Source organism: Notolepis coatsorum (genome assembly GCF_963971535.1).
Source record: "Notolepis coatsorum genome assembly, chromosome: 15".
In the NCBI taxonomy this organism is placed as follows: Eukaryota; Metazoa; Chordata; class Actinopteri; order Aulopiformes; family Paralepididae; genus Notolepis; species Notolepis coatsorum.
In genome coordinates, this window is record NC_140179.1 from 20,769,789 (window position 1) to 20,793,902 (window position 24,114).

Here is a 24,114-nt window from a genome sequence, read left to right on the forward strand (position 1 = left end):
ACAGTTTCTTCATCTAACATCCCAATAGGCCTCTCTGTTTACGGTTTGATTCAGTTTTAAAATAGGCAGTAATAAAAATAGAATAGACAGAATAGAGTAAAAAAAGTGCAGTAAAAATAGTTAATAAATTAGGTTATATTATACGTTACTACGTTAATCAAGTTTCAAATATATTGTAATGTATAACATTGTACGTATAATATATTGTAAGTATATTGTAACGTTTAATATAACCGATAGGGCATACAGACCCTCATCATCACAATGTTTATTTTTCTCATATTTTTATATTCTGAGTTAATTATATTGTTTACACTGTTTCTTTTTTCCTCATATTTTTATATTCAGATCTAATTTTATTGCCTATATTTATGTCTTTCTACTATTACCCTGCCCATACCTGTCCATCCCCTCATCCATGCTGATATGACGCCCAACAAAAAAATAAGATAAGATAACATATTCCTTTATTGATCCGCTTGGCGAAATTTGGGCGTCATAGCAGCATAGGGGAGGGGAGGTACAGGTATGGGCAGACTAATAGTAGAAAGACATTAAAGCTATAGTAAAGATAAAAATAAACAGTGTAAACAATATAATTAACTCTGAATATTAGAATATGAGCACGTAAACAGTGTAAACAAAGGTGCAGATGAGGGTATATGGTATATATCTATATTGTATATTCCTCTTTACTTACTTTTTACTTACTTTTTTTTTTACTGTATGAAGCACACTCTCAGGGGCTCATACAGAACCAAGCATTTCACCGTAAAGTACGTGTATTTTATTGTGACAATTAATAAACAAACTTGAGGGCGCTCCAGTAGCGAAGCGGTCGTCCCGGGTTCGTTTCCCAGTCCCGGCGACCATTTGCCGCATGTCTTCCCTACCTCTCCTCCCGTTCTCCCTCTCTCCCTCTATCGGTCCTGCGTGGCCAGAAAAAGCTGAAAATGCTATAAATAAAAGTTAAAAAGACAAATAAAAATAAACAAACTTGAAACTTGATATTATACGTTATAATAAATATGGTCAATAAACACTTAGAATCTGAATATATACTATGAGTAAGTAAAGTATACAGTATACACTAGGTGCAGTATACATAAGGTACCCTAACTGGCATGATAGACGTTATACGTTGTAGTCTGTGCAGTTAGGGGGGATCGATAAAGCAATATCTTATCTTATCTTATCTTATATATATGGTGGTTCCTCGTGTGCTAACGGTGTCACGTGGTCTTTATCTTCACAGCCAGTTTCTCGATGACCTCGACGACGGGGAGAGTCAGAAGTTCCTCACCAACGGGATGATGAAGAAGAAGAAATATGAGGAGGAATACGTAAGAAGATCAACCTTTTTTACAAAATAAACGTATTTTCTTATTACAAAATCTACTTTTTACAAAATAAAAGTATTTTCTTATTACAAAATAAAAGTATTTTCTTATGAGGGTCCTTCTCACATCTTCCTCTCCTCCCTTCGTCTTCCTCTCTGCAGCAGCATCCGGGACACATCTCCTTCGGGATGTCAACCTTCAACCTGAGCAACGCCATCATGGGCAGCGGCATCCTGGGCCTGTCCTACGCCATGGCCAACACCGGCATCCTGCTGTTCACGTGAGTCACTGCGTGTGTGGTGCTGAGGGCTGTAGCTGGGGGCAACGTAAAGGAAGTGCTAATCGACCACAGGAACAAGGTACATAATGTATGTTGTTTTATAGCCATAAGTAATATATTTACATTTCATATCGGCCAAAACAAACGGCACGACCGGGAGTCAAACTAACAATGATTGTGGTCACAGGAGAGAGATGTCACCACTAGACTAAGATACTAGCTACCCTGATACAAACACAGCTCTCACCACTAGACTAAGACACCCACCCTGATACAAACGCAGCTCTCACCACTAGACTAAGATACTAGCTACCCTGATACAAACACAGCTCTCACCACTAGACTAAGATACTAGCTACCCTGATACAAACACAGCTCTCACCACTAGACTAAGACACCCACCCTGATACAAACACAGCTCTCACCACTAGACTAAGATACTAGCTACCCTGATACAAACACAGCTCTCACCACTAGACTAAGATACTAGCTACCCTGATACAAACACAGCTCTCACCACTAGACTAAGATACTAGCTACCCTGATACAAACACAGCTCTCACCACTAGACTAAGACACCCACCCTGATACAAACGCAGCTCTCACCACTAGACTAAGACACCCACCCTGATACAAACACAGCTCTCACCACTAGACTAAGACACCTACCCTGATACAAACACAGCTCTCACCACTAGACTAAGACACCCACCCTGATACAAACACAGCTCTCACCACTAGACTAAGACACCCACCCTGATACAAACACAGCTCTCACCACTAGACTAAGACACCCACCCTGATACAAACACAGCTCTCACCACTAGACTAAGACACCCACCCTGATACAAACACAGCTCTCACCACTAGACTAAGACACCTACCCTAATACAAACACAGCTCTCACCACTAGACTAAGAGACACCCACCCTGATACAAACACAGCTCTCACCACTAGACTAAGACACCTACCCTGATACAAACACAGCTCTCACCACTAGACTAAGGCGGCGGTTACACCTTTCGTTTAATTTTCGTTTCATTGTCAGATGAGTTTCGCCGCAACGTGGCAGCCTCGAGTCACACTTTCGTTTTTGTCACCTGGGCACAGTGATGTAGTACACTGCCAAAGCAGTAGGTGGCAGTAGGTGGCGAACATGAAGGCAATTTCAACCAATCAGAACTTGAATGTGCCAATACACTTCCTGGAAGTTCCTGCAAAGAAATGTCAACAAGGCGGGCGCCTATGGGCGCCACCATCTTGCCTATTTACCCAATGCAGCAATTCTTTTTCAGCAAAGCCTAATAAAAGTGCAATAAACAAAACGGATACATTCACTGTGTGTTCTGCCTGTCATTTGTTGATGAAACAAAACTAACATCAACACAAGTGACCACCAAGAGCGGATAGTTTAGTCTAAAAAATGATCGGTAGCTACATTGTTAGCTGCATGCTAACGTCAATGGAGTATGCCATTATAACAGTATAGCATTGTGGCTAGAAGCTAACGTTAGCTCACGCTAGTTAGCCAGCACCAAACTGATGATATCGGGAGCTATCAGTAGTTAGATAACATTAGAGACAACGCTGTGTGTATTAAACAAAGGTGAATAGATGACTGGGCCATTTTGTTTAATGCTTGTTAAGTTGAAAGAGGAGCTCTGAGCTAACAGGGTCTGATAGCTAATGTTAGCCAGCTGCTCATGCAATCGGTAATGCTAGCAGAATGAATGGATGTAAACTTTATTTAACATATTGCATAATGGGTACAATACAATACGGCTCAATACAAACAATTGTTAAGGGCATGCAGACTGTTGTAGCTTGGACTGGGGTCCTTATAACAATAACTTGACAACACATGGTAGCTGCAGCTATTTGGGACACAGGGACACGGAGCTGGGAGCTCTGTCCCAAACACACACACACACCCACACACACAAACTGTTGTCACCGGAGGGCACGCGATGGTATCTACTGCGCATGGGAGTTTTCGCAACAACGGCTCCGTGCAGACTACACGACTGTTGTCGGCGAGTATTTTGGCGCTGCTCCAAAACGCAAACACAATTTAGCGTTTCAGCTAGGGCCACAACGTATCCACCAAAAAACGCCAAAAAACGCATTTCTGTGTAAAAGGGACATGAAACGTATTCAAAAACGTATAAAAACGAGCACAAAAACACTGTGTGTAACATGCCCCTAAGACACCCACCCTGATACAAACACAGCTCTCAACACTAGACTAAGGCCATGGTTAGACTAGTGTATTCCTGGCGTTTTTTTATACGTTTTTGACGACGTTTGATGTCCCTATTACACAGAAATGCGTTTTTTGGCGTTTTTTTGTGGATACGGCTGAAACGCAAAATTGTGTTTGCGTTTGGAGATACGCAAAAAAAAACGAATCGACAACAGCGTGTAGTCAGCACGCTAGCCGTTGTTGCGAAAACGCCCATGCGCAGTAGATACCATCGCGTGCCCTTCCGGTGACAACAGTGTGTGTGTTTGGGACATAGCCCAAATAGCTTCAGCTACCATGTGTTGTCAAGTTATTGTTATAAGGACCCCAGTCCAAGCTACAACAGTCTGCATTCCCTTAACAATTGTTTGTATTGAGCCGTATTGTATTGTACCCATATGCAATATGTTAAATAAAGTTTACATCCATTCATTCTGCTAGCATTACCGATTGCATGAGCAGCTGGCTAACGTGAGCTATCAGGATTCAGACCCTGTTAGCTCAGAGCTCCTCTTTCAACTTAACAAGCATTAAACAAAATGGCCCAGTCATCTATTCACCTTTGTTTAATACACACAGCGTTGTCTCTAATGTTATCTAACTACTGATAGCTCGCGATATCATCAGTTTTGGTGCTGGCTAAGTAGCGTGAGCTAACGTTAGCTTCTAGCCACAATGCTATATTGTTATAATGGCATACTCCATTGACGTTAGCATGCAGATAACAATGCTACCGATCGTTTTTTAGACTAAACTATCCGCTCTTGGTGGTCACTTGTGTTGATGTTAGTTTTGTTTCATCAACAAATGACAGGCAGAACACACAGTGAATGTATCCGTTTTGTTTATTGCACTTTTATTAGGCTTTGCTGAAAAAGAATTGCTGCATTGAGTAAATAGGCAAGATGGTGGCGCGGCAGTGTGTGTGTGCGCCTGCCTTATTGACATTTTCTTTGCTGGAGCTTCCAGGAAGTGTATTGGCACATTCGTTCTGATTGGTTGAAATTGCCTTCATGTTTGCCACCTACTGCCACCTACTGCTTTGGCAGTGTACTACATCAGTGTGCTCGGGTGACAAAAACGAAAAAAAAAACGAAAGTGTGACTCGAGGCGCACGACGTCGCGGCGATACGCATATGAAAACAATACGAAGATGATACGAAATCAATTATGTCATTGATCTACTGGTCGACCACGGCCGACTGGTTGGGCACCACTGGTCTAATAGAAATAAATGCATTCAAACAAGAAACTAATGTATAGAAAATAGCATGGCAAACTAAAATTGCCAGGCCTAATGCGAGCCAGGGAAGTGCTGTGCGTTTGTAACGTGCGTTTGTAACGTGGCTTCATGTTTTCATTCACTTGTTTTTGGTTGAGGTCTGAACTCTCAAATTGCCCATAAATATCGTTTTTTGTGGGTATTCTGCAGTTGTTGCTGTGTGTGGTGTTATCTGCCCAAAATTCAAGCAAGCTTGACAGTAACGACGCTGTGTGTGTCACGCCCCCCGCACCCGCACGGCCCGATTCCGAGACCACCTAATCCAACTGATCCCGTTCAGCGGGGGGTAAAACGAATCAGCGCCGCTTCGCATCCCAAAAGGGGTGAGTGAGAACACTCCCCCCCGTTCCCGGGAGCAGTGATTCGATCCCCAAACGTAAGTGAGAAAGGGCCCTAAGACACCCACCCTGATACAAACACAACAATACTATGATGGTGATTTGTTTTAATATGTACACATTGTACATTTTCGTAAATACGTTGATATATTAGCCTACTTATGGTTATACCTATGGCTTTTTTTCCTGTGGTGGACAAGTACTTTATTTACATATTTTAAGCGACACCGGGCGGGCGGTGGGCTTGTGCGCATCGGTACAAGCAGCTGCAGACCCTGGCAGATACCGGCATGGAATATAGTGTCCAGTAATCCTCTGACCGTCTGTAGACAGTGGCTCAGGAGGTAGACCGGTCATCTGGTAGGTGGAAGGTTCCCGGTTCGATTCCCACTCCACCCGGGCAGCATGTCAAAGTGTCGTTGAGCAAGACACTTAACCCCCTAAATTCTCCCAATGAGCAGGTTGGCTCCTTGCATGGTCGCCTCCGCCGTCGGTGAATGTGAGGAACAAAATTGTAAAGGGCTTTGGATAAAAGAGATATATAAAAGCGCCATTTTAGACATAATTTCTCAATAATCCTACTAATCCTACAGTGGGGAGTAGAGGTGGATTACACATCACTAAAACCATGTGTTGCGCAAGGCTGTAAAACTTGCAAAACGGACATATGCTGATAAACTGGAGACACAAATGGCACAAAACGACACAAGAGGCTTATGGCGGGGACTGAGGACAATAACTGACTACAAAGTCAGCGCCCCCTCAATGGGGAGCGACGACGCCTCTCTCGCGGACAAACTCAACTCTTTCTACGCCCGGTTTGGTGTAGACGGTGGCGCCGCTGGCTCAACGGCTAGTGACGTCACTGGCGCGCCGGCTGTTGTGGAGGGGGGGGGGGGGCAACCGCGGGGGGGCGGGGACGCTCTCTCGTTGTCGGAACACAGTGTGAGAAGAGCATTTATGCAGGTGAACACCAGGAAAGCGGCTGGCCCAGATGGTATAACAGGACGCATACTTAAGTCCTGTGCCAACCAGCTAGCCCCTGTGTTCACCGCCATATTTAATCAATCCCTGGCGGAGTCAGTGGTCCCTGCCTGCTTCAAGATGTCTACCATCATCCCTGTACCGAAGAAACCCTCCCCAACATGTCTCAATGACTACAGACCGGTGGCACTCACCTCTGTGGTCATGAAATGTTTCGAGAGGCTGGTCAAGGATCACATTTGTGCCTCCCTCCCCAGTGATATGGACCCTATGCAATTTGCATACAGGACAAACAGGTCCACTGATGACGTGGTCTCCCAAGTACTGCACAGCACCCTCTCTCACCTTGACCGCCAGAAGGGGGGCTATGTGAGACTGTTGTTCATTGACTACAGCTCAGCATTCAACACCATAGTCCCCACCAGACTAGTGGACAAGCTGATCGAGCTGGGTCTGAGCTCCGCTCTGAGCGCCTGGGTACTGGACTTTCTGAGTGAAAGACCCCAGGCGGTCAGGGTGGGGGGTCAGACCTCCAACACCATCACCCTGAGCATCGGGTCCCCCCAGGGCTGTGTTCTGAGCCCCCTGCTGTACTCACTCTACACACACGATTGTGTGGCCAAGTTCAGCTCCAACTCCATAGTGAAGTTTGCAGACGACACAGTGGTGGTGGGGCTGATCTCGGACAACGACGAGAAGGCCTACCGGGAGGAGGTTGAGGTACTGGAACGCTGGTGCCAGGACAACAGCCTGCTCCTGAACATTGGTAAAACCAAGGAGCTGATCGTGGATTATAGGAGAGGACAGCAGGAGACACACACACCACTGAGGATAAACGGGGCTACCGTGGACAGGGTGAGCAGCTTTAAGTACCTGGGGGTCCACATCTCAGAGGATCTGACATGGTCAACACACATAGACACAGTCGTAAAAAAGGCGAAGCAGCGCCTCTACCACCTGAGACAGTTAAGGAAGTTCAGAGTATCTGGGAAGATACTCCAGTCCTTCTACTCCGGAGCTGTAGAGAGCATCTTGACTGGAAACATCACTGCCTGGTATGGAAACAGCACGGCACAGGACAAGAAGGCCCTACAGAGAGTGGTGCGCTCAGCTGAGCGTACCACGGGTATTGCACTACCTCCCCTGCAGGTTCTATACAACAAGAGGTGCAAATCCAGAGCCTGCAGAATAATGAAAGACCCTCACCACCCCAACAACAGCCTGTTCCAGCTGCTGAGGTCAGGCAGACGCCTGCGAACCCCAGCTACTAGGACAGAGAGGCTTCGGCTCAGCTTCTTCCCCCAGGCCATCAGAGCCTTGAACACTGAACTCTCCACACACAAGCACACATGAGCACACACACGACACGCACGCTGTACACGCTCGCACACTAGCAGCCACTTTAACATGAGCAAGCACACACTCATGCTGCCCACACTTATGGCCACAAAGGAAAGGTCACTTTAAAAATAATATAGCAACAGTAACAGTGTATTGCACTACCAAAGGACCTAGCATGTCCTCCATGCTCTGTAAATAACTTATATACAAATACCGAGATGCCCCACTATGTTACCTGTTTATTGCACAATGTTGTTTTATTGGATTCTATTATATGTTGTACTACTGTATTGCACATCGTTGCGGGCAAGACCACCCGCATTTCATTGTATACTTGTATGCCGTGACAAATAAAACTCTTGACTTGACTTGACTTGTTGTCTTTGGAATACGGTTTTATTTTGCCAGGATGTGAAGAATCCTGCCTTCTCCTAATAAACCCAAGCTAAATCTAGTTCCTTGTTGACCTGAGCCTGTCATCACAATCAATCACGACTGGATAAATCCGCCATCACAACCAGTCCCAGTTTAGCTCTGCCAACGCAGTACATAACCCACTGGCCCACTAGGCTTCTAGTACCTTAGAGTCTTTACTTCCTTACTTCCTTACTTCCTTGACTCCGCCCCTGTGTCCTCTGTGGATCCTTACTTCCTTGACTCCGCCCCTTGAAGACAATATTACCATGTATAGGTGAAACCCCAGGAGGCGGGGCTTAGCATCACATTCCAACACCATTGGATCACTCTACCTTAGTTACCGGTGTCTTCTGTGTGTTGTGACATCACACTTCCTGTTTCGTGCTACCGGAGCTTATATATCTGGGGGGCCCCTGACCTGTGACCTTTGGGTCGAGCACCGTCACATGACACCCATAAGACGAGTGTGAAGTCACATGACACCCATAAGACGAGTGGGAAGTGTGGGGAGATTCTATGACCGTCCAGTCAACTCAGCATGCGTTACTGAGATAGATAGAGAGTGAAACTCCTCGCTGTCTCAGGTGAAAAGAAGCGGCTGGCAACAGAGGAGGCGTGTGGTAGTCTACACCCTCCCCAGACCGACAGAGGAGGCATTTGGTAGTCTACACCCTCCCCAGACTCACAGTAGGGCAGCATGTGGTAGTCTACACCCTCCCCAGACTCACAGTAGGGCAGCATGTGGTAGTCTACACCCTCCCCAGACTGACAGTAGGGCAGCATGTGGTAGTTCTACACCCTCCCCAGACCGACAGTAGGGCAGCATGTGGTAGTCTACACCCTCCCCAGACAGACAGTAGGGCAGCATGTGGTAGTCTACACCCTCCCCAGACTGACAGTAGGGCAGCATGTGGTAGTCTACACCCTCCCCAGACAGACAGTAGGGCAGCATGTGGTAGTCTACACCCTCCCCAGACAGACAGTAGGGCAATGCGTGCAATGAACAGGAAGGGAATTGGCATAACGACTAAATTGGGGTATGGGAGAAAATGATTGAAAGGCAACAAATATATATAAAGATACGCAAAAGTGGCAAACAAAGGTGACAACCTTAAACCAAAGAGGTGTAGTTACTAAACAATAATAGAGCTGACTCTACATGTTACACATGTAACCGAGGACGTTGACTGCACACTGGAAAGTGCCAGACCTGTCCTGCCCTCCACATGTAGGACATAATATATAGCCTGCATTTCTCACAAAATAAGAAACAATTTGAACGCCTCAGTGTGTAGTTGAGTAAAAAGTTTCAAGTTCAAGTTTGTTTATTAATTGTCATAGTAAAATACAGAATACTTTATCATGAAATGCTTTTTTCTGTATGAGCCCCTGAGAGTGTGCTAGATAAAAATAGATAAAAAGTAAAGAAAAGTAAGTAAAGTAAAGAAAAAGTCAAAAGTACGTAAAATAAAGTGTTCAGTCAATATACATATATACAATATACAATACAGAGTAAAAAAGGAGTAACAGTGAGTTACAGTACAATACAGTATACAGTACAATGCAGAAATGGGATGAGGTACAAACTTAGGGTAAGGTGCAATGAGGTATGACTTGTAGTGCAAATCTCTCTCTCAGCTAATAAATATAAAGTGTGTTAAAGTGGCTAAAGTGGGTGTTAAGGTGAGTGTTTATTTAAGTGAGTGTATGTGTGAAAGTGTGTGCTGTGAGTGGTAGGTAGTAAAGAAGGTAGCATTCCTCTACATGTCTCCCTCCATAGGCGTAGCTTTAGGGGGGGCTGCAGGGGTCATGTCCCCCTCAATAGTGTAGCTTTAGGGGGGGCTGCGGGGGACATGTCCCCCTCAATAGTGTAGCTTTAGGGGGGGCTGCGGGGGTCATGTCCCCCTCAATAGTGTAGCTTTAGGGGGGGCTGCGGGGGACATGTCCCCCTCGATGTTGAATAATGTAAGGTTGAAAACCTACTCCCCTGCCTCTACATCGAGGGTTAGGTTAATACTTGTCTAGGCTGTTACCTGGCGTTCTCTGTTCCTCAAACCCACAGGGCGCGGCACCGGTCGGCATGCCAGATTAAACATGTGATGAATGAACGCAACCGCGCTACTTAAACAAACTCCACCCTTCTGACCCGACCTGTTATATACACACTGTATGCCAGGAGGGTATAGCCTACCACATGCAATCCCAGTCTCTGCGTTGGCAGGAATGTGCTGCACTCGACTGATGCGCCAACTCGCCAAGTACCCACCTGGCTGCTTTGCATAGATGGCTTAAGGTGGAAGACAGAGTAAACCAGATAGGGATGTGCCTAGTTCACAGAATAGTGCATGGGGTAGTGCCAGTGTACTTTAACAACTACTTCAACCGAATCAGAGACACCCATGCTTACCAAACAAGGCGCAGCTCAACTGACTTTGTGCCAGTCAGATTCAGGAGCTGTATGGGGAAGGAGTCATTTTTATATTCAGCAGCTGTCTATTGGAATAGTCTGCCCAGTGAACTGAAAACCATAGACAGTGCCGTTAGATTCAAGTCCAGCCTGAAGACATGGCTCAAAAGGGACTATACCTAGACACTTAGCTTAAGGCACCCTTGCATGTTGTATGAGTCTGTATGTATATAAATGTTAAATGGTATATGTGATGTGTTGTGATGTCACGTTTTGTATGATGCATGTTTTAAGCATCACATTCCCCCACCCCCCTACAAGGACCACAATGGAAATAAGCTCTGAGCTTTTTTGTGTTTCATCCTTGGCAGTATATCCCGACTGTGCTCTTCTGTCACATGTTTATTTTTTATATTGTCAAATAAAGTCATTCAGTCATTCATAACAATAGCTCAGGTCGTCAGGTGTGTTCAAATATGTTCTCAGATACATTCACACAAAACTTGTGAATGAAATGTGTTACATTCCATTCCTAGAGGCAATTAGACATTGTCTTTAGTCTGTGCGCACGCGAGGGAACATTTATGCGCATAACACAGTGCAACCAGCTTTATGCTTTACGCTTTACCAGCTGTATGCTCACCAACGCACCCCTGCAACCATTGGCATGCTAGCTAAGCAGTAATTGTGCAAAAGAGGAACTGTTGTGGAAATGTTGAAGTGTCCTCTCATCCTCCTCTCACAGCCGCTGGCGTAGGTCTGGTTTCAACATTGGGGACACTTTAAGCGAGGGGGGGTCATCCCTACGGTCCTGTAGGGGTGTCTGTCTGATGGTATGGTCCTGTAGGGTTGTCTGTCTGATGGTACGGTCCTGTAGGGGTGTCTGTCTGATGGTATGGTCCTGTAGGGGTGTCTGTCTGATGGTACGGTCCTGTAGGGGTGTCTGTCTGACGGTACGGTCCTGTAGGGGTGTCTGTCTGATGGTACGGTCCTGTAGGGGCGTCTGTCTGATGGTACGGTCCTGTAGGGGTGTCTGTCTCATGGTACGGTCCTGTAGGGGTGTTTGTCTGATGGTACGGTCCTGTAGGGGTGTCTGTCTGATGGTACGGTCCTGTAGGGGTGTCTGTCTGATGGTACGGTCATGTAGGGGTGTCTGTCTGATGGTACGGTCATGTAGGGGTGTCTGTCTGACGGTACGGTCCTGTAGGGGTGTCTGTCTGATGGTATGGTCCTGTAGGGGTGTCTGTCTGATGGTACGGTCCTGTAGGGGTGTCTGTCTGATGGTACAGTCCTGTAGGGGTGTCTGTCTGATAGTATGGTTCTGTAGTGGCGTCTGTCTGATGGTACGGTCCTGTAGGGGTGTCTGTCTGATGGTACGGTCCTGTAGGGGTGTCTGTCTGATGGTATTGTCCTGTAGGGGTGTCTGTCTGATGGTACGGTCCTGTAGGGGTGTCTGTCTGATGGTACGGTCCTGTAGGGGTGTCTGTCTGATGGTACGGTCCTGTAGGGGTGTCTGTCTGATGGTACGGTCCTGTAGGGGTGTCTGTCTGATGGTACGGTCCTGTAGGGGTGTCTGTCTGATGGTACGGTCCTGTAGGGGTGTCTGTCTGATGGTATGGTCCGGTAGGGGTGTCTGTCTGATGGTACGGTCCTGTAGGGGTGTCTGTCTGATGGTACGGTCCTGTAGGGGTGTCTGTCTGATGGTACGGTCCTGTAGGGGCGTCTGTCTGATGGTACGGTCCTGTAGGGGTGTCTGTCTGATGGTACGGTCCTGTAGGGGTGTCTGTCTGATGGTATGGTCCTGTAGGGGTGTCTGTCTGATGGTACGGTCCTGTAGGGGTGTCTGTCTGATGGTATGGTCCGGTAGGGGTGTCTGAAACTGTTGGTTAATATATAGTTAGGTAAGAAGTATCAATGTTCAAATCACACCTATCTAAGGAAGTGCGTCATTATAACTCTACTAGGCCCCCGACCCTTGATCTGTAGCTGTAACACGGATACCTTCTAGCCATTACCACTCTGTCTTTTGGCAACATTAATTAACCTCGGTACCGCACTGGGTGATGGCTAGAAGGCATCTGCAGTATATTACAGCCGCTTGACATCGCGGCAGCTGTGTGGAACTGTTTGCAGACAAACAGGCTGGAGCAGGTGACGACGCACCCGCCAATCAGGACTAGTCTCGACGGCCGCGCTGACTAGCCTCAAATACAACTGGCAGAATAAGGCAGACGGGCCTTTAAGGCAGTGAAAGGGTTAACTTTCTGTATGGTCGCAGTGAAAGGGTTAACCCTTTGGTAGTGTGGTAGTGAAAGGGTTAAGGAGAGATAAAGATACACATAACATAGACTAATGCCAACTCAAAATAAATAACCTTCATACTGTCTTTTACTATCATGCACTACTTTGCTATTAATTAGTCTTCCTTGCCTATATTACTTCCTACCATATATTAACATGTCTCTACTACTATGCACTCAACGCTGCAGCACCCAAGTTTCAACACTGTTTGATGAACATTGTTACTCAGCTGTTAGAGGTGTAGCCTTCCTGCTGACCTGTCGTACAGAACCTGTAAGTCGCTTTGGATAAAAGTGTTCAGCTAAGTGACTAAATGTGAAAGTAAATGTAACGATCTGACAAGCTGAACAGGGAGAGCAAACATAAATACACACAGGAAGTTCAAGCTGAGAGAGCAAACATAAATACACACAGGAAGTTCAAGCTGAGAGAGCAAACATAAATACACACAGGAAGTTCAAGCTGAGAGAGCAAACATAAATACACACAGGAAGTTCAAGATGAACATGGGAGAGCAAACATAAATACACACAGGAAGTTCAAGATGAAAGAGCAAACATAAATACACACAGGAAGTTCAAGATGAACAGGGGAGAGCAAACATAAATACACACAGGAAGTTCAAGCTGAGAGAGCAAACATAAATACACACAGGAAGTTCAAGCTGAGAGAGCAAACATAAATACACACGAGGAAGAAGTACAGCATGGTACTACGACAGAGTACAGCAGCTTGCAATGGGCATGGTCTACAAGATACACTACACCACTAAGGTACCCATGTACATGTCGAAATACTTCCCAAAGGTCAGTGAATACCACGATCACAACACCAGAGGGAGTTCCACAAATCATGTGCAACCCAGATTCGGCTCAAACAAGGGACTAAACATGTTTAGCAATTATGCCACATCAATGTGGAACGCCCTACCCACAGCTGTAAAGGAATGTGAATCACTACCGCTCTCAAAGAGCAGCTACGGGAGGCGGCAATTAGAAACTGACCCCGGTAAATGTTAAACTTCCCCCCACCCACCCACCCACCCCCCTCCAATGTACAGTTTCTTCCCCTTCAGATGTATATTTTTTAGGGATGCTCGATATTGGCTTTTTTACCGATACCGATTTTCCGATATTGTCCAACTCTTAATTTCCGATACGATACCGATACCGATATATGCAGGGTTTCCCCCCAAAAAAACTGAATAATTTCAGGTAACTAATAATGTCACTGATGCATTCAAAAGGCTTTCTAAATGTAAGCATTATCTGTGCAAAATATGATCATTAAAAAAGTTAAAATTAACATTACATATCTCTTGTTGTTGAATTAAACCAACATGCATACTTTTGACAATAAATAAAATAAGAATTGGTTCTTACTTGCTTGCCTGGGTAAATAAAAGTTAAATAAATGCAAAAAAAAGAAAAAAAAAATTTATTGTTTTTTTTGTTTTTTTTTGCCGATACCGATATTTTCCGATATCACATTTTACTGCCGATATCGGCCGATAATATCGGTCGGCCGATAATATCGGACATCCCTAATATTTTTATAATATATATATCTCTTTCTCTTACACAGTACTGTATATCTTGTATGTCATAAATGTCTTGATGAATTGAAAATGGAGAACCCTTAGGTAAATAAGACGAAAGTCTTTTTCTGGTCTGCATCCTCTTAGCAGTTGTTTGTATTGAGCCGTACTGTATTGTACCCATTCTGCAATCTGTTAATAAAGTTTTCAATCAATCAATCAGTCAAGTTCAAGCTGAACAGGGGAGAGCAAACATAAATACACACGAGGAAGTTCAAGGTTTGGTTTCAACACATTCACTTCAACACTTCACTTCCTGCATTGTGGTGTACCTTTATGCAGGCGCGTCTGCAAGGCCGAGATGGTACGGTCCGGTAGGGGTGTCTGAAATTGTTGGTTAATATATAGTTACAGGTAAGAAGTATATATCAATGTTTTGACCCTCTTGTTTTTTTACCTCTTTTGGGGAGGGGGTTGTCTTTCACTTTAGCTATATTTTTTGAGGGGGATGAATTGACCTCTTCTCAATATTGAGGGGGACATGTCCCCTGCACCCCCCCCTAAATCTACACCTATGAGGAAGATGATAAACTGGATTACAAATGAGAGACAAACTAACATAGAACTGCAAAACCTAGACGGGGAAACCTATTACATAGAACTGAACCTAGGAAGAAACAGAAGAGGGAAACACTAAGGGAGCGGGGAGAAAGTTCATGGCCAGGGAGAAATGGGAAACACTAATGGAGTGGGGGGAAAGTTCATGGCCTGGGAGAAATGGGAAACACTAAGGGAGTGGGGGGAAAGTTCATGGCCAGGGAGAAATGGGAAACACTAAGGGAGTGGGGGGAAAGTTCATGGCCAGGGAGAAATGGGAAACACTAAGGGAGCGGGGGGAAAGTTCATGGCCAGGGAGAGGATCATGACATAAACTTGTCTTGCACAAGTCATTGAGAGACTGTGTGATGTCATTATGATGTCACATATTCCAGGAAATATTTATAGTTTGGGATATGTATGAGTGTGTCCCTGAATGTTCCTTTCAAGTAGATTCTTTTGAAACAGAATATTTGCATAGCAAAAAAAAACATAACTTGGCAATGTTTTATTTGAGTCAAAATTATTCACACCAACATTATGGGAAATGTTCTTACCGTCTTCTCCAGAGTCTGACAGGAATATAGATACCAATTTCCCTCTCTGTGCGTTCAGTAGAAAGCTATCCGGCTGCAAGCTAACCTAGCTTAGCACAAATGAATTGAAGCGGATACGGACCACAAGCCTAGCTTAAAACTCTGGGAGAGGTGTTTTGGGGAAACAGCTAGGCTAGCTGGTCCTTTTCCGCTTCCATTCATTTGTAGTCGGATAGCTTTCTACTGAGCGCACAGAGAGGAAACTGATATCCATCTTCTTGTCTGACTCGGAGAAGGACGGCGAGCGCATTTCCCATAATGTTGGCGTGTTCCTTTAAGCTTTAAGGAATGACACTAGACACTAGACGGGATGAGTCAGCAGGGCGACCTGAACGTACATACCTTCTCTTCTCTCTTATCCTGACACAAATTGTACTTTACCTGCACTATTCTTATTCTGCTAATTGTATCTCACTATCTCTTATCCACTGTAATTTTCAGAGCGCTGCTCTGTTGTAATTTAAGAAACTCAAAGTGTTAAGAGCGATGCACTGCTCTGTTTGTAACTATTTGATCACACTTTCTTTTCTCTTTTATTATTTTTAGTATTGCCTATTTTTAAGCTGAATCAAACCGCACTTTTTTTTACTCTGTCTATTCTATTTCATAATTTTTTATTACTGAATGAAACCGTAAACAGAGAGGCCTATTGGGATGTTAGATCCTAATGTGAATTCTTTTTGATTTACCTTACCTTGCTATCTTTTTTACGCTCGCTTATGCCTGTGTCTTTGAACCGCAATTTCTGTATGAAAAGTGCTATACAAATAAAGTTCATTATTATTATTATTATTATTATTATTATTATTATTATTATTATTATTATTATTATTATTATTATTATATGATATTATTGTGTCTTCACAGGATCCTGCTGGTGGGCGTGGCCATCCTGTCCCTGTACTCCGTGCACCTGCTGCTGGTGACGGCCAAGGAGGGAGGTTGGTACCTCGAACCCGTCTCTTTCCAGACCAAGTTGGGAACATCTCTTCACATTGTACAGGAAGGAAACCCGACACCACCCAGCCTCCCCTCACACACATGTGCTCTTCTTCACGTGTGCGTGTAACATGTGAAAGGCGTGTGACATGTGATAGGCATGTCACCGGTGTGTCAGTGACATGGGGAGGGGATTGTGAGAGGGTGAGAGTCATTCTGATCTCTCGGCTGTGATTGGTGGGTTGGCGGAGTCGGTCTCTGCGCCCAGGGGCTGTGATTGGTGGGTTGGTGGAGTCGGTCTCTGTGATTGATGGGTTGCTGGAGTCGGTCTCTGCCCCCAGGGGATATATTTGCCGTCTGTACTCTGTATTCTGAATCAGCATCCAACCTTTTATTTATGCTTCTTTTTTTTTATCATTGAAGTTGCCCTCATTGCCAATGATGACAAGTTACAGTTCAAAATAAACAAGACAAGATTAAAAATAGTAACACGACAAGATAAAAACTAAGATAAAAACAGGGGAAAACCCCTGAAATACAAGATACAATTTCAGAGAACACAACGAGAATCAGCTAAAACAGCTACAGACTGATACACAGTGGTTAGTGATCATGGCTTTGAACTGTGCGTGGGGTTGGAAGAGTATTGCTCTTTAAAGTGCTTTGAAGGATGTTCCGGCAGTGTTGTGATGCAAGGTGGTACCTTACCAACAATGGCTTTGTATATCAAGAAAAGCCAATCATTGTAGGGAGGTGTAGTGGTTACGTCATTGCTGTTTCCGGCCGGTCCACCTCGCAAAATTGCAACGTATTTCCCCATTGCCCATTTCTAAATCGTCTCATTTAAAACAAATAAAGCATGAACATTTGCATGGTGTACCTTTCTGTGAGTATTTATCCACAGAATTAATATTCGCAATTAATCGTAATTTTTTATTTGAATTTTTTTACCAAAAATGCTTAAACAATAATATTAGTGATAGAAGGGAACTCATTTTGTGCAAAAATGGAAAGCTTTCCAATGTTCATGAGGCAGAATTGTTACAATAGCCGATAATCCATTTTCCCAATGATAAATCCCTATACGGGTGGACCTCGCGGGCGGTCCAGAGTGACGTCAGACTACACCTCCCTAGTGCATCGCTCTGCAAGAGAAGACCAACCAACCTGACCCTACAGGAGATGGTGGTGATGATGAGTCATAGCTGTCACCGGTAATGAAGTGACAGACAGAGTCAAGTGGTTTAACCCTTTCACTACCACCACACTACAGAAGGTTAACCCTTTCACTACCACACCACAGAAGATTAACCCTTTCACTACCACACCACAGAAGATTAACCCTTTACTATCACACTACAGGTTAACCTTCTGTAGTGTGGTAGTGAAAGGGTTAACCGTCTGTAGTGTGGTAGTGAAAGGGTTCACCCTTTGTCGTGTGGCAGTGAAAGGGTTCACCTGCTGTATTGTCAGTGAACGGGTTAACCTTTTGGTAGTGAAAGGGTTAAATGTACATTTCTCATGTAAGTGTCTGTCTCATGTAAGTGTCTGGCTGTGCACGTTATTTGCGTCTGTGCACGGCAATCCTTTGCATGTGTATATGTTTATTTCCTGCACCATAAGAGGATATTAAATATTGGCATACTTGTCTTTCCATAACTCAGCTCAACATGTCTCACGATGAGAACTGAATACATATAAGATAAGATGAGATAATATAAGATATTCCTTTATTGATAACCTTGGGGAAATTCGGGCGTCATAGCAGCATGGGGGGGGGGGGGGGGGTACAGGTATGGGCAGGGTAATAGTAGAAAGATATAAGTATAGGCAATAAAACAATGTAAACAATATCATTAAAATAGGAGAAAAATAAACGAGGAGTTGTTGGTGTTGCGTGAACACAGACAGATAAAGAGGAACACGTAGAGGATGAAAGATGAACATCATCATGACCCTCCCAACTCTCCTGAGAACAACAGGAAGTAAACAGGAAGGGGGAGGGACTGTCACAGTGTGGATAAAGCAAGAATGTGTGAAATAGGATGAATGCAGGGCGGAGAACTCAGAACTCAATGGCGAATATCGTGCCAGTTAGGGCACCTTGTATATACTGCACCGTGTGTGTACTGTTTACTTTTACTCTTATTCATAGCATATATTCAGATTACAATTCTTTATTGCCCCTATTTATTGTAACGTATAATATAACCGATAGGGCATACAGACCCTCACCTGCGTCTTTGTTTACACTGTTTATTTTTCCTCACATTTTTATATTCAGAGTTAATTATATTGTTTACACCGTTTATTTTTCCTCATATTTTTATATTCAGGTAAAATTGTATTGCCTATATTTATGTCTTCCTATTACCCTGCCCATACCTGTACCTCCCCATCCCCATGCTGCTATGACCATGCCATGCCATGCCATGATCCTATCTCATCTTAACTTACGATAAGAAGTGTCACGTAACATTCTCCATCCTTCTCCCCCCCCCCCCCTCTGTGTGTCTCTCCATCTTCCATCCTGGGTTGTTTTGCGTTGTTACTTCACTGACACCGTGTCTCTTTCGACAGGCTCTCTCATCTATGAAAAGCTGGGTGAGCGCGCTTTCGGCTGGCCTGGGAAAATGGCCGCTTTTGGATCGATAACCCTTCAGAATATTGGAGGTGGGTCAGCGAGCTGCGGGTCGGTCTGGTGGAGAGGAGTGACGGCTGCTCTAGAGCCCTAGTTTAGCTTCAAGTGTGTGTGTGTGTTCCCATGAACCCGTGTGCTTGGTCTGCTTCTTCTTTTTTTCTTTTAACCTCTTAACACTTTGTCCGCCAAAAACGACTATACTCGTTATTGCCCACCATGCGTTGTGCGCCAACAACGAATAAACTAGTTTTTGGGATCAATATTTAATTTTTTCGCCATGGCATTCATAATTCATCCAGCCTCCCTCCACTGCTGCAGCTGGACCCTGTCTGATATTGCAATGCCTCAATACCGCTGCCTGATGGATGTCGGACGAGTTACACTCCAAGCCAAACCGGAAGTGGCGCTCGGTGCATCGAGGAAATTCCTCCGGCAGTAATATCTTGTAGCGTGGATCTAGATACACACTTGAGTGCATTGGGATCGCTTTCGAAACGCAATAATCAATATGATTTTGGCGTTTATTGCGTCATACAAACGGGAAATGGATCTAGCAGATCGACGCCAAATAATTGGAATATTTTTCCTCCAGTCTCATCGGCGAACGGTAAGAGGAATTTAACGTTATTTTCAGCCCGATTGTTTATTCATTTCACGGCAATCCATCTGATCAACGTATCAACCCATAGTAAAAAAAAGAAATACGCTACTGACGATCAAGGAATTATAAACGACCCCCCCCCCTTTCCTTCACGCATGATGAAGCATAATGTATACCGATCATATACATTTGAATTTTTTAATATAGTGTGTATAGGAAAGAAACGCCAATCGATAATCTATCATATGCGTCAGGGCCTATAACTCACGTTTTAGGAATTACTGCAGAAAACCTTAAAAACATACTTATATTCACGACGGTATTAACACGACAATGTATGAATGAAAAAATATAACGTTCCCACATCCGGAACGATAGATACCCGATGTTGAATGGGCCATAGTAATGCAGATATAGCCTGGTCTCTTTTGAACGATAACATTCTGAAGTTAATAATGCAAAAAAGGAAATTCACTTTTATGAAATAGAGTAACAGAGGTCTGAACCCGAGTTGAACTTGAACTTGTGTACCCACATTCTTCTGTAGTGGTTGCAATATCCCCCCCCCCCCCCATAGCCTGAAGTCTTGTGTAGTACAGGTCAAAATTTTATAAAAATCCATTCAGAAATGGGTCTTTGAGAGAGATCCGGGTAAACCGTGTGCCAGAATAATTAACTCCCCAAAATCCATTTCCTCGTCCACGGCCATTCATTCGAAAAGTGATTCACTTCTGGTTTTCACTCGTCAACTTTCACCTAGATCCCTTATTCGCGCACCCCCCCCCCCCCCCCCCCCCACGTGGTGTATCATTGGAAAGCTACACTCATTGGCTACAACACTGACCAATCATTTTCACCATCGGCGGATGATTGGTACTTCTGGAGCGTTTTATTTCAAAGAGTTCTGTACATCTCTGAGGGGATACAATATAGATTATATTTAAAAAATATATAAATAAAATAAAAGTCTAAAAAAGTGAGTTTTGCATGAATATATACATTCATTCACTCATTCATTATACATACATATATAAGTATATATATACATACACATATACCAAAATGTATTCTCCCAACACCCACCTCCCCTGACCCATAACCCCCCCCCCCCCCCCACTGGTCTGCCTGTGTTTGAATGGAGAGTCTGTTTCCTGGGCGTCTGCCACGGGGAATCGCCTGCGCCTCTGAGAATAACTCTGATTAAGATGTCAGCCCTCGGCCGACAGACAGACTCTCCATTGAGACTTCAGTAGAAACATTTCAACAACTTCAGGCTTAAGTGCTTGATAAACAAGTGGCCCGGATTTGATCATTAGGTCATATCTTCTGAGTCAGTGAAATAAAATGACATGACGTACCATCGTCCCAGGAGATCAGAGTTTGTCTATTTTCATTTGTGTGTGATATGAAGCGTGTGCAGCCAGGACCCAGCTAACATAGTCTTAAACCTAGTCTTATACATTCTCCTCTATCCTCTCATTATTCAGTCTTAAACCTAGTCTTATACATGGTCTTAAACCTAGTCTTAACACTAGCACAGCCGACAAGGGGTCAAATGACCCCTAGGCATTTTCAATGAATGTATCCTTGTCACTCGGTCGAGCTCCAGCTCTGTCACTCAATGACTTTTCCTAAAAGTACCCGTTTTATCTGGCACGGTTTCTGAAATTTCAAAATGATTTCAGGAAAATGTAATTAGAACGTTATTCCACATATATGGAATATATATGCGGAAAGTCACAGCACTTTGCGAACATCTAGCGCAGGGGTGGCCAACCCGTGGCTCGCGAGCCGCATGTGGCTCTTTGCCAATCAATGTGTGGCTCTTCCAGCCAAAAAAAAGAAAAATTAATTATAATATTTTTATTTATTATTATTATTATTATTATTATTATTATTATTATTATAAAAAAAATTGTCATTCAAACCTGTGGTAAACCTCATATTTTTATATTAAGAGGTAATTATATAGTTTACACTGTTTATTTGTCTCATATTTCTCATTCATCTGACCCGTTCCGGCGGGAATCAGTGAAATTTTCTCCATGGCTGTTCTAGTGTTAAACCTAGTCTTATACATGGTCTTAAACCTAGTCTTAAACCTAGTCTTATACATGGTCTTAAACCTAGCCTTAACCTCTTTTCTGTGGAGTGGAGCCCTATTTTCAGAAAATCCACCTAAAATACATACCCAAGTAAATGGAAGATTGCTCCACTTCTACAAGGGCCATTTGCATATTCTTGGTATCTAGTGACATCTATGGACCTCAGTGAATGTATTCCCAGTGTCAGACATATTGTGTCTATTACTAGGCTTGCTTAAATTGTGATGAAACAAAGGAGGATATGAATTATGATTTTTCTTTGCATCTTTGACAGTGACTAACACTTATTACTCGGGATTATATTATATACCACAAAACTGAACGTTATTGGCATATATTGGAGCGCAGTTAGTTTGTCTCCCCTATTTTGAGCATTTAGCAACCATCCGATTTGAAATCAGTTTCAAAAAGGCGGAGCTCTAGGCCGCTGGGTGGCGCAGCGGACTAAGCGCTTATCACCAACGCGAGAGACACTGGTATCGAATCCGGCTGTCAGCGTTGCCTCCGGCTTGGCCGGCCGTCATACTGGCTCAATTGGCAGTCAGCGGGAGGGAAGCCGGTGGGTGGTATTCTGGTCGGTGTAAACAGCGACTCCTACAGGTCGGTCAGGGTGCCTGCACAGCGAGGGAGGGAGATAGTGAGGGTAGTGTGACCTCCCACGCGCTACACCAATGAGAGTCCGCGCTGGCAAGTGAAAAGATGCTGCTGGCTGTCTCCTATGTCTCGGAGGAAGCATCTGATAGACTTAAGGGCTCCCTAGACGACCAGTGGGGGGCATATGCGAGCAACGACCAGGAAGGGGAGGGGGGAATTGGCATAACAACTAAATTGGGATGGGAGAAAAAACACAGAAAAACAGGAGGAGAAAAAGTTAAAAAAAAATTAAAAAAATTAAAAGGCAGAGCTCTTGCAAGAATAAAAAAAAACCTACTGTACATACAGTAGATTTCATTATCTGTTCTTATGCACGCCTGGTGATACTAAATCCAAATTGAACTCGGCCATTTGAAAGAGAAGATTTGGCCCAATCCATAAATGTGCGTATTGGCTATAAGGTAATTTATAAGCCTGCTATTCTATATTCTATAATAATATTTCAAATATTATTGGTCCGGATGGCAGAATTCAGTACTGTATCTACAAAACCTTCTGTTTAATCATCTTCCCTTTATTCATTTCCTTAGATTTTTTGTACACGTGATCTCAAGAAGCTACTGAACGATATCAGTGGCAGTTCTTCATGTCTGGTCAATTTTAGCATGGTGTTATTCACTGTCAAAGATGCAAAGAAAAAAGAACATGCAAATGGACCTTGTAGAAGTGGAGCAATATTCCATTTACTTAGGTATGTATTTTAGGCGGATTTTCAGAAAATAGGGCTCTGGGCTTAAGAGGTTAAACCTAGTCTTAAACCAGGGCCCTCATGCATCAACGTGTTCTACGCACAGATCTGTGCTTACCCTGTGCGTACGATCATTTCTAAGCAAAGAGTGGGATTCATCAACTTCAACTTGAACTTGACTTTGTGCGTACATCTACGCACTTTTCAGACCTGCCGTACCTAGCGCCCAGTGGTAGAATATATTATTACAACAAGGAAATGAGCTTCTGTGCATAATAACACTGGCACGTTCTGTACGAACCGTAGTTCATTATAGTTCATTGTAAAATAGCAACAGTAGTGTAATTATGGTCAAAACCCTATAAATAGCATTTGGAATAATAGATCTTTCTCTCAGAATGAATGCAGCATGGTTTATATAGCGTTATCGGAATATACGGGGTGTAGGCTACTGACTGACTGCGGTCCGCGTAGCTTGATTGATTGATTGATTGAAAAGTTTATTAACAGATTGCAGAATGGGTACAGTACAGTACAGCTCAGTACATACAATTGTTAATTGGGGATGCAGACCAACTTTTGTCTTGTTTACATCAGGGTCCCCCATTTTCAATTCATCATAAATCATAAAGCTCAACTCGTTATTATTCTGCGCAGACCGCAGAAACACGGGAACGTTTTGATTATATTTAAAAGGCTTTACGTTAAACGAAACAAGTGGAACTTCGAAGCTGTAAGCAGAATACAAGTCATATTAATATAGTGTTCTTCCCCCTTTTTACTGTATAAGAAAGAATAGAAAACGCATTGCAATGACACTATA

At 43.8% G+C, this 24,114-nt stretch overlaps 1 protein-coding gene across 5 annotated transcripts in view; it reads left to right on the plus strand.

Moving 5' to 3' along the window:
- The window catches only part of slc38a4 (solute carrier family 38 member 4), a 145,236-nt gene that overhangs the window by 57,631 nt on the left and 63,491 nt on the right, over positions 1-24,114 (plus strand). For 4 of the 5 annotated variants that reach the window (XM_084331142.1, XM_084331143.1, XM_084331144.1 and 1 more), the window contains exons 3-6: positions 1,256-1,343; positions 1,502-1,620; positions 16,531-16,604; positions 19,183-19,275. In XM_084331142.1, coding sequence (XP_084187268.1) covers positions 1,256-1,343; positions 1,502-1,620; positions 16,531-16,604; positions 19,183-19,275 — 374 coding nt within the window. The remainder of the gene's footprint in view (positions 1-1,255; positions 1,344-1,501; positions 1,621-16,530; positions 16,605-19,182; positions 19,276-24,114) is intronic. The other variant, XM_084331146.1, reaches the window with a different exon arrangement.